At 38.6% G+C, this 17,832-nt stretch overlaps 2 protein-coding genes across 2 annotated transcripts; one reads left to right on the plus strand and one right to left on the minus strand.

Annotated features, from left to right (window-relative positions):
• The first annotated feature begins 1,027 nt into the window (after positions 1 to 1,027).
• On the plus strand, positions 1,028 to 3,277 carry znf830 (zinc finger protein 830). The gene has a single exon (XM_026913382.3). It carries the CDS (start codon positions 1,141 to 1,143, stop codon positions 2,167 to 2,169), a length of 1,029 nt encoding a protein of 342 aa, XP_026769183.3. The 5' UTR covers positions 1,028 to 1,140; the 3' UTR covers positions 2,170 to 3,277.
• Positions 3,278 to 5,594: 2,317 nt separating this feature from the next.
• Positions 5,595 to 16,930, minus strand: efcab14 (EF-hand calcium binding domain 14). The gene is made up of 8 exons (XM_034303865.2): positions 16,087 to 16,930; positions 13,201 to 13,346; positions 12,803 to 12,948; positions 11,477 to 11,575; positions 11,258 to 11,368; positions 10,251 to 10,320; positions 10,031 to 10,156; positions 5,595 to 7,635 (listed from the first exon to the last, which is right to left on the minus strand). The coding sequence occupies exons 1-8, from the start codon at positions 16,272 to 16,274 to the stop codon at positions 7,460 to 7,462; spliced, it is 1,062 nt and encodes a 353-aa protein (XP_034159756.2). The 5' UTR covers positions 16,275 to 16,930; the 3' UTR covers positions 5,595 to 7,459.
• Between the last annotated feature and the right edge of the window lie 902 nt (positions 16,931 to 17,832).

The following is a 17,832-nucleotide window of genomic DNA, read 5'->3' on the forward strand; positions in this document are numbered from 1 at the left end:
AAAGATTGGAAAAATTAAAAATAGTGTGTTGTATCTCGTAACCTTTCCTTTTCTCCTGTTTTGTATATGAACCTTAAAAACCTGGTGTCTGACATCAGAGCAGAGCAACACAACATCTTTCTCTGGTGTATCATAGCTTGCCTTGTCCATGAATGTCTTCACTCTCAAAACACAAACACATTTAAATAAAGAAAAAGACACAATGTGGTGGTTCAGTGCGACTTCACTATTCAAGATTTCACACATGAACAGAGTGGTTATCTGAGTTACTGTAGCCTTTCTGTCAGCTTGAACCAGTCTGGCCATTCGGTGTAATCTCTAGAGACTGTTGTCGGTGAAAATACCAGGAGATCAGCAGTTATAGAAATACTCAAACCAGCCCGTCATGCCACAGTCAAAATCACTGAGATTACATTTTTTCCCCATTCTGATGGTTGATGTGAACATTATCCGAAGCTGCTGGCTTGTATCTGCACTTCTGCCACATGATTGGCTGATGAGATAATTGCATGAATGAGTAGGTGTACAGGTGTTCCTAATAAAGTGCTCAGTGAGTGTATATGACCGGCCCTCTGGTATGTTGATGAGGTCTAATCTGGCCCCCTTTGGAAAAAAAAAAAAAAGATAATGGGTTAAATGTTTTCATTTGATTCACTTTTACAGATAGATAGATAGAGAGAGAGAGAGAGATGGACTTTTATTTTGATAACAGCAACAGCAGCAACAACATCAACAATAAAAACCCTCGTTATCACGAGAAAATAAAATATATGCATCCATGGCCTTTAAAGGTATCTGTTTATTTTTAATTTTTTTATTTATTTATTTATTTTAATTTTTATTCCTTAATTCCAGGGCAGATATCAATTATCTAAAATAAACTGGCCAGGGTGACTAATTACATCATCCACATAAAAAAATTCATATAATTATTTAGATAATGACATTTATAGCTTACTTTTTTCAGTAAACATTTCAACATAACAGCAGTTATTGAACGCGCACGAGCTAAAAACAACACAATGACGCAGATTAGCGGCGCAGCCCTCGGCTTCTAAAAGTGACGTCACTTTCCTGCGCCCAAAGCTCAACCGCAAGCTCGATGTTAGAGACGATAGTTTCGAGCTAACGCTTCTAAGCATGGCCTCTAAAGCAGCGAAGGGTAAAAAGGTGGTGAATCAGGATGAACTGCGGAAGCTGATGAGGGAGAAGAAGCGGCAGGACGAGCGGCACAAACGCGTCGAGTCTCCCTACGCCAAGTACAACAGCCTGGGCCAGCTGAGCTGCGTGCTGTGCAACGTGCAGGTCAAGACGGAGATCCTGTGGCAGGCTCACATCCTGGGAAAACAGCACAAGGATAAAGTGTCAGAGCTCAAACAGAGCGCGGGGAAAGTTCCTCAGGCTCCACAAGCATCCACCCTGAAGAGGAAGGCTGCAGAACCGGAAGTGCATGATGGGAAAAAGCCTAAAGCCTCAGGTGCTGAGTTCTTCCAGCGTAAGACTGGTACAAGTGGACCAGGTGCAGGACTCGGACTCCTGGCTGGACAATATGATGATGATGATGATGATGACGACGAGAATGATGATAATTCAGGTAAAGGTGCAAGTGATGATGTAAAGCAGCCAGATCCTGCGACTGATGAACTTCCTGCTGATTTCTTCGACAGCAGCGTCCCTGAAATTCCATCCTGCCCGACCGTGTCTCACTCAGGATCCATCTCCAAAGCCGAGGCGGAGAAACCCGTGGAGAAGAAGGACAACATGGCGGAGGTGCTTCCCGAAGGCTTCTTCGACGACCCGGTCCGAGACGCCAAGGTGCGAAACGTGGACACTCCGAAGGACCACATGGACAAGGAGTGGGAGGAGTTTCAGAAGGAGATGCGGCAGGTGAACAGCGCCTCGGAGGCCATCGTGGCCGAGGAGGACGAGGAAGGGCGCCTCGAGAGGCAGATCGACGAAATCGACGAGCAGATCGAGTGCCTGCGCAGGGTCGAGGTGTTGCGCACTAAACAGGATGCCGTCAAGGACAAGGTGAAGAAGAAGACGGAGCTGGAGGAAGAGCGACTTCTCTCAGGAAGTGGAGGTGGTGATGAAGAGGAGGAGGAAGATGAGGAGGAACTGATGAATGTGTTGGGCAGAGACTGGAGAGCCAAAGGAGCGCTCGCGTAGCCTCACGTCTCTCCGCAAACCGTCCAGCGAAGAACTGGCGCAAGTGTTTCAGCAATATGAGTTAGAGTTCAGTTCCTTCTTACTGTCTGACTTCTACTTTCTTACAGTTCGCTATTAAATCTTGTAATTTCATTACGTGGGATTTCATGGAGTTTTCACAAGCGCATGTGATGTTTGTATCTTCACAGCAGTGGTGATGTTCGCAATCCAGATTTGGTCTATTATCAGTTTTCCAGCTCAGTCATGGCAAGAAATTTCCAAAAAGCGTGAACATTCACCTGCATTCAGAGTGTGTAAGTAGTGCAGAGTAAAACCTCTCGACAGGGATCAACAAATCAGTAGCCTGATTTTGCCTGTAGACTAAATTTTCATAGTCAATCTGCAGTCAAATATGTTTAGTAACAACTAGAAAAAGAAAATCTACGATAAACTACTCCTTTATTGTCTTTTTTTAAAAATAAAAGATTTCATTTTGATATGTAGCTGTGTTTAAATGTAGCGCTTTTCACAGTATTGTGACGCACCTCAATGCGAGCTACTCGTTCCGTGTCCCGCCGCCCGCTGCACTACACACATCAGCTGAGGCTTGAGCGGAATTGGCGTTGGAACGTTATTTATTCGGCGTATTAATTCGCATGAACAGATGACGGATGAGCTTTTCAGAATCAGGAACACGTAGGTTTGTGAAAACGAAAAATTCCAGCATTGAAATTTTTAAAAAATATAAAAATGATAGTGAATATCTTTTACGTTCGATACGAGGACGGAAAGTTCAGCTCATAGCCGAAACATTAGCCAATGACTTTTGCTGACTTTTTTTTTTGAGGACACAACCATGATGTGCTACATTAGCAGCTTCGTTAAAAGAGGTCAATATTAATCAACTTATCTAGCTAACTAGCTTACAACGTTTTAGCTGAGAAAAACACAGGACCGGGCAGCACTTACCCAATAGGCTAGCTAAGGAACTTATGACTTGTACACCCCTGTCTCAAGAATAGCTGCCTTTATATGTCTAATATGAAATCAATAGGTTTGATTTCTGGCTTTTTGTGTACAAGGGTGAAAATTGAGGTACAGAGCAACGCACTGTACCACTGTACATTTGGGTTAATGCCCTTTTTTTTTTTTTTAAGAGTTCCAAAACTTACCTATTTGTTGAAGTTAATCAACCGTGACATGCTTGACGTCTGATGTGAAGTTTGCCTGTTTAGTTGGAGGCTAATGAAAGGGAAGCTAATAGGTACGAGTCTGTCATTGTGCCGACTGCATGATTAAATCACCACACACTTCAAAAATGTTGAAATGTTCAGTATCTGATATGGAGTTGCTTATATGTTATCCGATGCTATATATACAGTTGAGGTCAAAAGTTTACATCCCCCTTTCAGAATCTGCAAAATGTTAATTATTTTACCAAAATAAGAGGGATCATACAAAATGCATGTTATTGTTTATTTAGTGCTGACCTGAATAAGATATTTCACATAAAAGATGTTTACATATAGTCCACAAGAGAAAATAATAGCTGAATTTATAAAAATGACCCCGTTCAAAAGTTTACATCTGCTTGATTCTTAATACTGTGTTGTTACCTGAATGATCTACAGCTGTGTTTTTTTGTTTAGTGATAGTTGTTCATGAGTCCCTTGTTTGTCCTGAACAGTTAAACTGCCTGCTGTTCTTCATAAAAATCCTTCAGGTCCCACAAATTCTTTGGTTTTCCAGCATTTTTGTGTATTTGAACCCTTTCCAACAATGACTATATGATTTTGAGATCCATCTTTTCACACTGAGGACAACTGAGGGACTTATATGCAACTATTACAGAATGTTCAAACGCTCACTGATGCTCCAGAAGGAAAAAAACATGCATTAAGAGCCGGGGGGTGAAAACTTTTGAACAGAATGGAGATGTGTACATTTTTCTTATTTTCATTTAGTACTGCCCTTCAGAGGCTACAGAAGATACTTACATGTTTCCCAGAAGACAAAAGTTAAATTTACCCTGATCTTCAAATTCAAAAAGTTTAACATTTCAAAAAATTACCAATTTGCAGATTCTGAAAGGGGGATGTAAACTTTTGACCTCAACTGTGTGTGTGTGTATATCTCTCTCTCTCTCTCTCTCTCTCTCTCTCTCTCTCTATATATATATATATATATATATATATATATATATATATATATATACACACACACACACACACACACACACAAATCAATCACATGATATCCAATGCTAGCGCTCTCTCTCTCTCTCTCTCTCTCTCTCTCTCTCATATATATATATATATATATATATATATATATATATATATATATATATATATATATATATATATATATATATATATATATATATATATATATATATATATATATATAGCTAGCATTGGATATCATATGTGATTGATCATATGTGCGATACAATACACAAGCTGTATTGCTTTTCAGTAGCGACATGCAGAAAACGTTCCACACTGAAAAGCAAAACCTTCATTCCATTGCCTTTTACGTCATTTTGTCTCTCCAGGGAAAAACAACCGGCGAGGTTTTGCTTTGTAGGTATTAAATGCTGAGTTCAGTCAGAAATGAATCTAATTGCGTTTTACTTTCATCAGTGCGCTGCAGTCGTGCCACACTGAAATGCAATCACTCTTCAGTCACAGCCCTAACTTGGGGGCGTGGTTGTACTCAGCCTGAAAGAGCACTCTCTATAGTTTCTTACTGGCTCATTGGATCTTCATTCCTGCTGCTTTCATAAGAGCAATGCAAAGAAGGTTTTGCTTTTCAGTGTGTAACGTTTTCTGCATGTCATTAAAGAGAAGCAATGCTGTTTGTGTACTGCATTTCACTTTTTATTTTTCACCAAGCTTCTCCATAGTATGATATACTAGCTACGTTTACATGCTAATAATCCTTTAATAATCAAACTCAACTGGAATAAAATGCAGCTTGTTAGTGAGAAAACAGTGACATGCTCTCTGAAGCGTCCTTAAGACTTGTCTAAACTATAAAGTTAGAGCATTACCTGTGACTATTACAAAGTGCTGACATTGGACACTCCTTCCAAAAATACAATTACACACATTTTAAAACCTGTTTCTGAGAATTGTCTGCCCTACAAGTCCAGGTGTAAGATGTGACTATAGAAATGATAATGTATTAGAACAAGAGCTTTAATATAAACCTGTGCTTTGTCTGAAACTACTCTGAGCTGCAGTTATAGAAAATTAATATCAGGTTTTAGAATTCAACAGTGCTACGGTTAAAAAAAAAAAAAGCTAATCTGATTCATTTCCTTATGAGTTAAAAGCTGTGACTATTTTTAAACACATTAGATTCCATACCAACCCGTCTGGTGGAATTTTACCAACCCACATTCATCATTCAGACAGAGAAAAGAAAAGACATGAAAATGCTTTCGGATAAATTAGGCCTTTATGCATGTTATATTAAAAAGCAACATGCCGAGCATAAGTGCATTCATTATGCTAATGTACAGTGCTGAATATTTTACACGAGCAGGTTCCCTGAACCATTCTTTCACATCAACAATCATTTATTAACACCAGGAAGCAGATAAAAGTCCAGCCTGAGCATCAGTCTACAGCCAGGAAGTAAGTATCTGTACCCCTCTACTGATGGAAATGACACGAAGCAGTGCTGCAGCTGTGAGGCTGATACTCAGGCCAATACACAATTCATACTGTATATTTACATTACTAAACACGGGGGTGTACAAACTTTTGTGTATTGCGTTCCAGATGGGAAAATAATAATAATAATAATAATAATGATAGTAGTCCTGCTTCCTTGCCACCATCACAACTAAGGTGAGTTACCAGAACAGCACTATTTTATCATGTAATCACTCACTAGTCCTATTCCTCCATTAGTGTCACTGACTCCTGGCCAATTAAAGGTGTGGTGTGTCATTTTTAAAAACATTTCTGTGAGTGTATCGATCACAATTTTTAAAGATGCTGTCAAAATATTATGATATGCAATATCACCATACAATATATTTGAACTCTTTTCTATATTTCAGGCTTGTGATGGTTATTTTCTGGGCTGGAACATAGCCCCGCCCCCTAACCTTCCTTAAAAGGCAACTCACAAGGCATTTTACTTTTAATTCTGCCACGTCTTCACACATTAATCTACGCTTGGAGAATTAATAGCATTAATATTTCATAGATGGGAAAGAGAGGCTCAGGGGCTGTTCTGTTCACACACCGAGCAGGAACTACTTTTTTTTGTGACTTTAAAATATCTCACGGGTCCTTTTAAGTTTGCACACCCTGGGTTTAAGGTGGCTGGAATGTGTGTGTGTGTGTGTGTGTGTGACATTAGGATTAAAAAAATTCATACATACATACATACATGCGTAAATCAGTGTTTCATTCACTACCTGTTAAAGTGAACGTTCACCTTAAACCAGCATCAGTAGCCAGAGCTCCAGACCAAAATAGAGATAATGCTGAAGAAACGAAATATGAACAACAACAACAACAAATACATTGGAGACAAAAAAAAAATCTCTCTTGCTTCACTCACTGAATTTTCGGAAGTGCAAAAGCAGCAGGAGCTCTAGCTACTTCTTCTGACAGGTTAGGGTGAAGTGTCGCTTTTTGTTGAAACTTGTCCTTAATACATTACTGCAGAATACACACATTAACACATCATATATCCAATAAGCCTTAAGAGTAATATATTATTGCTACAATTTGCTAAATACACAATTAAATAGCGTGTTAAATAATTTAGAACACATTTCCTCACAGCCTCCCCGATTACACCTAAAAACGAAAGGAATATATTTTGATCCTATACAGAAGAAAAATTACAAACATTTTAAAACAACGTAAATCTAGGGTCATGTCTGAATTTTGAGGCTAGATATCAAAGTAACCAACCTGAAACTCTAATATACGTGTTCTGATTACGTATTCACACACATTAAACAGCTTCTTCATATCGCTTCATCAGAGGTCCATCACAACGCTGTAGACGGTTTAAAACTGATCTGCGGTCGCTGAAACACGACGGCGGCGCGAATGATGCCGACGCGTATGCTCGTGGCATGCAAAAGGTCGTTTCTCTGCAGGGTGACGGAACAAATCTCTCCAATACTGGATTACAGGAATGAAAAAAGGTGCAGCAGTCGTGTCAGCCACTGCTAGGAAAGTTCACACAGCGTCGTCCTCCTGCTGTTCGTTAATGGCTCAGCCTGAATGTTCTTCATGTCACCGACTGCACAGTTACTGATTCATTATCGGTATCCTCAGAGAGAAGCGGCAGCCCGGAGTTCCTCCAGCGTGTACCTGTGGTCCTGATCTACGTCGTGCGGCTCGAGGAGATGGGAATCCGGAGTGGAAGCGCCGAAGATCTTCCTCAGCTCCTCGTACGTCACGCCTTCAGAGGTGTCCTCCAGCTGAGCATGCATGAGCTTCTCCAAATCTGAGAGAACAGAGCAAGAAGGTCTATAGAGATGTTCAATCTACTGATTACACTATCTGATTAAAAAGAAGTCAGAGAATATTATTTAAAAAAATTAATTCAAGACAGTTTTAGTAAACACTATAATTTACTACACAATATACGCTGCCAGATAAAAGGTTTTGAACACACTGTATTAACAGTTTTGGTTAAATTTGGTTAAATGCTATATCCTCTAGAATCTACGTAAGAAACAGGTATACATGACTTTTTAGTTTACTGAAATAAAAATCTGTATTTCACTAGAAAAAGCCCATCTGAATCACTCTAATTAATCACCTTTAGCATACAAACATGCTGAACTTTTTCCTTATACCACATCGCTGTTGAATCCCTGATTATGATTGGTCATAAGGAGTTGATTAATTTTCTATAACAGTTGCTCTGATAATAGTTCTGGTTGCAAGGTTTATATTAATATATAATAATATATATCCTCGTTCTAATACAACAGTTTAGATACTTGTACAACCGATAAAGTGAAACGAAAACAAAAACTAAATTTATTTAAAAAAAAAAAAAAAACGGTTGAAGTTTTCTGTAAGGAGACTTTTATTTTAAGGAGTCTCCAGTCTTTAAACCTTTTACTTTACTCAACATTTCAGCGTGTGTTCATTTCAAAAGCCATTTGGTGTTTCATACTAAGAGCTACAGGCCTGGAGTCAAAATGAAATTAGCATAATAAACAGGTTTTTGTCTTGCATAAAGAACAGAAGGCTAGAAACTACAATCAGGGAGCGAAAATATCAAGCTTTGTGAGAGGAATAAACAGCTCGTCCTGCTTTTCCATTAGTTAAAGCAACAACCAGGAAAAACACAGCACAGCTGTGAAGATTGCTTCCACATTATTGCTGCTTTTATTTAAGCTAAAAACACATATGGTTGTAAAATTTAACTTGCTTTCAGGTGAGAGATACGGATAAACTGATAATACTGAAAAAGTCCTGAAGCAAGACCCATAGTTGAGAACTGATACACTATCAAACCAAAAGTATGTGGACACCTGACCATCACACCCATATGTGGTCCTTCCTCCAAACTGTTGCTACAAACTTTGAAACACACAATTGTATAGAATGTCTTTGCATACTGTGGCATTACAATTTCCCTTCACTGGAACTAAGAGGCCCAAATATGTTCACAAATCGAGCTCCATGAAGACATGGTGTGTTAAGGTTGGAGTGGAAGAACTCGAATGTCCTGCACAGAGCCCTGACCTCAACCCCACTGAACACCTTTGGGATGAACTGAAACACTAGCTGCGTTTACATGGACACTAATAATCCGATCGTAATTGGACTAGAAGCACAATCAGATTTAAAAAGTCACATGTAAACACGTCAATCGGAATGAATTGGCCAAAACCGATTAAAATTTCATTCGGATCGTAAGGGGTGGTTTAAACCTTTTCTAATCCGATGGAGAGGACATATAAACACTTCATTGGATTGAAAATGAAACCAGATAGTTCTGCGCATGTGCAATGACGTAAAATTACGTAATGATGTATGACGCACGGCTGTCAGCGGTATTGGGGCTCTGACCGTAGCCTCACCAGGTGCCATGTTCCCCTCCCCATGGAGCATAGTGTCATAAATGACTGACGTTTCATCCTAAAATTCTCCTTCCACTCCTCGTCTGTGAAGTGGTGCAAGACGACGTTGTCCCACCAGTCCTCGCTTCGGACCCTCATCCACAGACGCCTTGTTCTGGGCTCGGGAAGGGGCATTTTAATTGCTTGATAAATACACGCTGTACAGCACAACACATCACGCGCTCGTCGTCTTCTGATTAGCAGCTGAAATAGGCAAATGTTAAGTCCGCTTTTTAAAACGAAACAAAAAAAGAAGCAATGGCGAGAGAGTGGCTGCTAGTATCTGCTTGTTGGAACGGCGGGAAACGTGTATTCGTGCACTGTGCGCATGTCAGAAGATCAAATCCGATTCTGTCATGTAAACGCGTGTATCAACCCGATTACTTTATTCAGCGTTCTTGTAAACACTGCGATCGGATTAATCCATCTGATTGATTTCATTCCAATTGAAACAAAAAGTGTCCATGTAAACGTAGCTACTGACTGAACCCCAGACCTCTTCTTCCTCACCCAACATCAGGGTCTGATCTCACTAATGCTCTTGTGGCTGAATGAACACAAATCCTCACAGCCACGCTACAAAATCTAGTGGAAAGCTTCCCAGAAGAGTGGAGCTTATTATAACAGGAAAGGGGAATAAATCTGGAATGGGATGTTATGGGCATGATGGTCAGGTTTCCACATACTGTTGGCCATACAGTATATATACTAATGTATAAAGTGTGTAACTGTAACATCAATTAGAAATCAAAAAAACAACACCTTCAGCAGAGTTGACTCCAGGAAACGTGAGAGTCTGCAGCGTAGCTACCTTCTCTCTCTTGGAGAGGTTCTTACTGAGAAAGCGTCGATGGCGAGAGTTGATGGGACTCGAGGACGTCGTGGAGCCTTATGGAGTGTGAAAAGATGACTCACGTGAGATTTTACAGACAGGCAATCACACAATAACTAAAAGAGTCAATAAAAAAAAAAAGATCCATACTGAGGTCATCTACTGTTCCTTCATTCACGTTCCTGCTGCTATCATCCTGAGCCACCGTCAACAGAGAGTCCTAAATACAAATAAAATAAATCAACTTTTACATACTTCTAAATATAAGTGTATTAAAAAATTAATTTAAAAAAAATACCAATCAGTGATTATAGGAATTTATACAAGCACTCACTGTGGGCTAAATGTTTGGAAGCAATGCTAATTTAAAAATTCAAGGGCTAATTTTACTTAGGAATAAAACACTGTTGTTGTAGGAAAATAATCAACTATGGGGTTGTGTGAATGTGGCCTGACACAAAGTTACCACTATGAAGATGCTTATTCCTCTTACACTATGGCAATTTGCCAACAATTTCATGTTTCTTTTATTAAAGATCATCATGTTGTATATTTATCCATTTATAGTTACATTTAAGGTTGTGGAACGAACCTCTGTGAGACAAATTAGTTCCTGTTCTAACTTATAGCAGCTGTAAACAGTCGTTCCCTCACCAGCCTCTCTTTTTACTCTCTTTAAGTTAATAAGTTAAAAAAAAAAAAAAAAAAAAAAAAAAAAAAAAAATATGTTAATGAGAAAAGCATAAAGTTCTCTGTCCTGAAGACGTACCCATGGTGGAGAACTCACTGTTACAAAGCGCTGACACTGGAGACTCCTTCCATAAATGTTAAATAAACATCTCCACCATGTAAACCAAACTCCACCATATGAACCATATATGTTTTTCTTTGTTAAATAATAACACTTTAAAAAAAAAAAAAAAAAAAAAAAAAATCTATTTATTATCCACCTTGTGAATGAGCTGTTACTATAGAAACGATAACGTATTAGAACAAGTGCATTAATGTAAATCTTTGAAATGTTATGGAAAATTAATCAACACTTTCTAACCAATCAGAATCGAGAATTGAGCAGCGCTGCAGTATAAACACCCAAAATGATATTTAAAAAAGAAAAAAAAAAATGGCATGAAGGCTGGAAAAATGTGTTTCTTTACTGTTTCACTGTTCTGTTTGTTTTCTCCTTTCTTCTGGTCCTCAATAAAAATCTGTATCATCTTTACATCGTGTTGAACGCTAGTAAGTGTGCTTCCTATTGTGGCAACACTCTGTAGGGAAAAGAAACCAGCCATTAGATATTATAGATTTTAGGAGCACAAAAAAACATTTTGTGAGGTGAGATGATTAGCGAGTGTTGTCTTTGAGCAGGTTTGTACCTTCTGGAGCTCCTCTACGGTTGTTGGGAGAGTGATTAAATCTGACGCTGATTTAATGTTGGCCTTCAGATGGTTAACAGCAGAGTCCAGCGTACTTATCTACACGGAGAAAAGAAAACATTATCCTTTAAACACAGCACAGTGACTTGAGTTCGCTCTAACAGAGACTGTCGTTTCACACGTTACAGATCACGTTGCTCTAAGTTACTGAACACGCTCGATGCACAAATGCTACGCTGTACACTTGTCCTTTCACAACATTAGAGCTTGAAGGAGTCATAAAGCAATAAACCAATTTTACTCCAAGTAAACAAGGTAACCTGTTGGAACTGATATCGCTGGCTACTAAGAGATGTGAGGGTTGAGAATAGGAATGTAACCATCGGATGATTTGGATTGATGCATTGATTGCCAAATATTGAATCATTGCCTTAAGAATTGAAATCGTTTCGTATCGCATCAGAGTTGGTGTTTTCGGCAAATATTGAGTCGTTGCCTTATGATTCGAAATTGTATCCTAGCAGATTCAGTCGTACCATCAAATACCTAATCGTTGCTTTATGAATCACGATTGTAACGTCGCAGCAGATTTGGTGGTATAGTCAAATATCGAATCATTGCCTTAAGATGCGAAATCGTATCATATCAGATTCATTGGTATCGGCAAATATTGAATCGTTGCCTTAAGAATTAAAAACCGTATCGTAGCAGATTCAGTGTTCTCGTGCCACATGACTAGAATCTGAACTCATACAGATTTGGCATTAAACTGAATCGTAACGAATTTACATTATAAAAATTCTGTTGTCAATTGTCACCTTTTGTTGTTGCTGGAATCACAGCTCTGTATAACACAGATTTTTATTTTCTGGATTTAATGTTCAGCTGAGTTGTGTAGTCAAGACCCTGTATGTCCTCAGGGTTAAACTCTGACAGGATGCGTCGGTGTTACGGTACCGTGTTGACACTGAATACCAGTCCTCATGTACGCATACAGTTGGTTCAGATAACATGTAACATCCAGGTAATGCTGTGCAGAGCATCTGCGAGTACACATTTCTGTCACGAATTCATTCAGATTAACGAAACAGAGCCATTAAGAGGAAACAGAGTGAAACTGAAACGAGAGATGGAGCAGTAAATTATGTATGAGAGTGCACTTCAGAGATGCAGCGTAATACGATCATATGCATTAGAGGGCTGAGAAAATCAGTTCAGTAAGACATCATTAACCTGAACAACATCACCATCCAATAATATCACAGTCGACACAGTTACTGTGACCCATCATAACCGTTTAAATCAGACGCTGATGCTTAAGTGTACCTTTCTGTTAATATCTGTAAGATTGGCCCATAATTTATTTAAGCCCTTGTCTCCGCTCTCGATATCCTCCAGCGTCCTCTGTTTGGCCTTCAGATCCTCGCTCAGCTTCGGTATTTCGTGTGAAGAAGCCTTCTGACTCGACTCCACTGTTAACACAAGCATGAAAATCAGCGAAACGTTCACACGGAGCAATTAAACTTATCCACTTACTAAATGGATCATGAAGAGAGAGTGAGCAAAGTGCCAAAATATTCTCTACAGTTATGCGTCTGAACAGCTCTGCAGTCTATAAAGTTAAAATGCTTACATTTTAAATGGAAATATAAACCTGGTGCAGATCAATAACACACACAATGTGCATTAAGAATGAAACAAGTGTACTGCTAAGTGGAACGCACTGGTGCGCAGTTTCTCCTTGAGCGAATCCAAATCTTCTTTAAGTGCAATCTGCATCCATATGAGTCCTGCACACGCCATGAGACACGCGGCCAGAACGATGAACACGCACAGCGGGTAGCACACGGAGCAGCACTGAGCCGAACCCCTGCGCAAGACACACACACACACACACACACACACACACACACACACACACACGTCACTTACAGTGAGCTCAAACAAACCTCCATTTCAATCCTTATCATCGTATTTATAACAGGATTACGCTCTACTGCGCACTTCGCATCTTTAACAGTTGATTCTACTCCTAAATGTGTGTGTACAAAAACAAAGATTTTACAGCTATCACCTCTGTGTTCATTCAAGTCTCACTCCCTGCAAGATCAGTGCAAAAGTTTGTACACCCTAAGGAAACAAATTAATCTGTAGGAGGAGATTTAGTTTTAGGTTTTGCAAATGTTCTTTTATTTACCAGAAGTAACAGAAATACTCAAAAGGTTCAGAGTTAGGATGTTAAACATGGGAAAAAAAATTATAATAGTTTTAGATCCTATCAGCTGTACTTTTAGTTCTCCCTGAAAAGTCACATGACCTGATAGAAACACAAGTGCAAGTCCATATGAGTTCAAAGATCACATCTACGATGCTATTCACTGTCTATGAGGATGTTTATTACACGTACTTGGGTAGATATTCAGTTTACTGTTTTATGATGATATTGCAGTAAAGAGGATTTACTTACTTACTTACTTCCTGTATATGATGATGATTATTATTAATAACAGTAGTAGTACTTGAAAAGCTAGGAATGCATCACTTTGTGTAATTGTGTGTGTATTGTGGATGTATATAGTGTCAAGTCACAAAATATTTGAACATTGATAAAGTTGCAGTTATTTTAGCCGTCTAAAAACAGTATGTTGGAATTGAAATTGAACAATTAATAAGAGCTCAAAGTGCAGACTTTCAGCTTTAAACTTGAGTATATTTACCTACGAATCAGGTGAACGGTGTAGAAATTAGAGCACTTTTCACACGCGGTTCCCCCCTTTTTAAGGGACTTGATGTGTATTGTTCCCCTCATTATTTCACTTACAGAAGGTCTCGCGTTGATTTCTAGCGTGGCATTTGCATTTGGAATCTATTGCTGTTCACGTTCAATATGAAGTCCAAAGAGCTGTCACTGCCAGTGAAGTGAGACAACGTTAGGCCAAAAAATCAAAACAAACCCATTAGAGAGATAGCAAAAACATTAGGTGCAGCCGAATCAACTATTTGGTACATTTTTATAAAGAGAGAATGCACTGGAGAGCTCAGGACACACGAAAAGACCTGGAAGACGACGGAAAACAACTGTGGTGGATGACAGAAGAATTCTTTCCCTGGAGAAGAAAAAGCCCTTTGCAACAGCTGACTGGATCAAGTAGACCCTCCAGGAGGTAGGCGTATCTGTGTCAAAATCAACACTTCAATGAAGGAAATATATCGGGTTTACCACAAGATGTAACCACTGAGCCTCAAAGACAGGAAGGCCAGATTAGATTTAAAAAAAAAAAAAAAAAAACATCCAATGGACAGATGAGACAAAGATCATGATTATGCTCATGATCTGAAGCGTACCACGTCATCTTATAGCGTGGGCGAGTATGGCTACTAGTGGAAATGTTCTCATGTATTTATTGATGATTTGACTGCTGAAAAGCAGCAGGATGAATTGTGCAGCGTAAAGGGCTACTTTATCTACTCAGATTCAGCCAAATGCTTCAAAACTCATTGGGATTCTGCACAGTGACACGACGCATACTTCACAAGCAACTCAAGACTTTTTTTTTTTTAAAAAAAGCAAAGGCGTTGAATGTTCTGCAACAGCCAGGTCAATCACCTGACCTGAATGCAAGTGCGAATGAAGACACCACACCCTAAGAACAGCTGGGGTAAAGACCTGGAAAAAGCATCATCCGGGAAGAAACCCAGTGTTTGGAGACGTCTGTGGGTTCCAGACTTCAGGCAGTCTCTGAGCGCAAAGGATTTATATACGAGTACACAACTTTTGGTTCCTTAAAAAGGGAGGGAACAGATATAAAAGATTCATTTGATTTAGAGGTAAATACCCTCAAATTAAAGCTGAAAGTCTGCACTTTGAGATCATATGCGTGTGTGTAGGAGTAGTATTAGTAGGAATAATAATATTGGTAGTAGTAATAGTAGTACTCGAATTAGAAGTATTAGTAGTAGTAGCAGAAGGAGTATTAATAGTAGTATTAGCAGCATTAGTAGTAATAGTAGTAGTAATAGTAGTAATTAGTAGTATTAGCAGCATTAGTTGTATTAGTATTATTAATAGTAGTATTAGCAGCATTAGGAGTATTAGTAGTATCTCTAGTAGTATTAGTAGTATTCATAGTAGTATTAGTATTATTAATAGTAGTATTAGTAGTATTAGTAGAAGTATTAATAGTAGTAGTAGTATTAGTAGTATTAGCAGTATTAGTAGAAGTATTAATAGTATTAATAGTAGTATTAATAGTAGTAGTATTAGTATTAATAGTATTAATAGTAGTATTAATAGTAGTAATAGTAGTATTAATAGTAGTATTAGCAGTATTAGTATAAGTATTAGCAGTATTAGTAGAAGTATTAATAGTAATATTAGTAGTATTAATAGTAGTAGTAGTAGCAGTATTAGTAGTATTAGTAGTATTAGCAGTATTAGTATTAATAGTAGTAGTAATAGTATTAATAGTAGTATTAGCAGTATTAGTAGTATTAGTAGTATTAATAGTAGCATGAGCAGTATTAGTAGTAGTATTAGTAGTATTAATAGTAGCATGAGCAGTATTAGTAGTAGTATTAGTATTAATAGTAGTATTAGCAGTAGTATTTACTTGCGGAAAGCCCCCGGACTGCGGAACTGCTCCTCATCGTCCTCCTCCCCGGAGCTGGAGCCGCTCTCGGTGTCCGTGTCCCCGGCGTCTCCCCGCAGCAGTAGCCGGTGTCCGGAGCTCTTCTTCGGCTTCTTGCGCTTCCCGTCCCCGAGTCCGATCAGCGCGTTCAGCTCCTTGCGCTTCTTCATCTTCTTCTGCGGGGTGAGCAGCGGCCCCGAGCCCGGCTTCAGGCCCACCAGGTCCAGCGTCTTCTCCAGGTTGATGTCGTGTGCAGTCGGAGGAGGCGGTTTAATATTTAAACACACACTCACTCACACACACACTCACACACTCTCTCTCTCTCACACACACACACACACACACACACACACACACACACACAGCTTATTAATTTACTCTCACCGGTGCTGAGTTAGCTAGCCGAGTTAACACTCCGAGTAACACACACACTCTCTCTCTCTCACACACACACACACACACACACACTCTCTCACACACACACTAATGTTATTAATGGATGTAATAAAGTGGAATAAACCCCTAACAGCTGACGGTTGATAAAATGTCCGTTATTTATTCGTTAGCGACTGTGTTAGCTGCTAAGTCTGCTAGCTCCACACACTGGCGTCTGGTTTAAAATGATTTCCGCCGGTCCACCTTTTTTCCCCCCAAAATAAACGTTTACTTTAACATTTCTGTAATCATTATCATCGACGATAAACTTAAAAAAAAACCCGTAAAGATAAATAAGTGAATAAAAAACACGGCTTCCTTTTCCGCTGACTGTTTCTGCGGCACAACAACAACAACAGCGGCGGCGGCGGCGCCGGATGACGTCACGTCCCACCAGGGCTTTTCAAAGCTGGTGTCATGGCGAGCGGATGAACTGATCATTACTGACAAAATAAAAGTCTTACAAACAAACAGCATTAATTACAGTTACTAATCAGTTCAGTTCAGTTTTCTTCACCACCACCACCAACAACAACACTACCACCACCATCACACCATAAACAATTAATAATGTCAAATAATAATAACATTAATTATATTAATGTTTTTAATTAATAATAAACAATAGTTTAACTGATAAATTAATGATTAATAGTTAATACTGATAATGTTAAAAAACACCACTAATAATAATATTATTAATAATAAAAATAATAATAATGACAAGGATTATTGTTGTTATTGTTATTACTATTAATTAATTAATTAATTAATTATGCTCATGTTAATAATAATATTCATAATATAATAACAAGAATAATTAATTAAATAATTGATTAAGAATTAATGTTGTTAATAATATATTAATTATACTATGTCTACTTCTACTACTTCTACTACTACTACTACTACTACTAATAATAATAATAAGAAGAAGAAGAAGAAAAGAATAATAAGAACAATAGTATCATTGCTATTAAATCAATAAACTAAAATATGAAAATATGAACTAAATTATTGCAATTACAATTCCAACCCTCTCACCACGTCACATTAGTCATCACTCTGTCACCTGTCCTTGGTTTGAGGTCAAAGCTAAAGGTCCCTTTCATTTCATATGGAACGAGCCTGAATTACTTAAATACTGAATTATTGATGTCTGAAGTATTGAGAAGTATCTGAGAACCAGGATCTAGTTTCTTTTCAGTCTGAAGCACATACAGAGGATAGAGGTGATGCCACTCAACCCATTAATCAACAAAAAAGTTGACAAGGGTAACTCTGAAGGATCTG

This window comes from Pangasianodon hypophthalmus, chromosome 4 (genome assembly GCF_027358585.1).
Source record: "Pangasianodon hypophthalmus isolate fPanHyp1 chromosome 4, fPanHyp1.pri, whole genome shotgun sequence".
In the NCBI taxonomy this organism is placed as follows: domain Eukaryota; kingdom Metazoa; phylum Chordata; class Actinopteri; order Siluriformes; family Pangasiidae; genus Pangasianodon; species Pangasianodon hypophthalmus.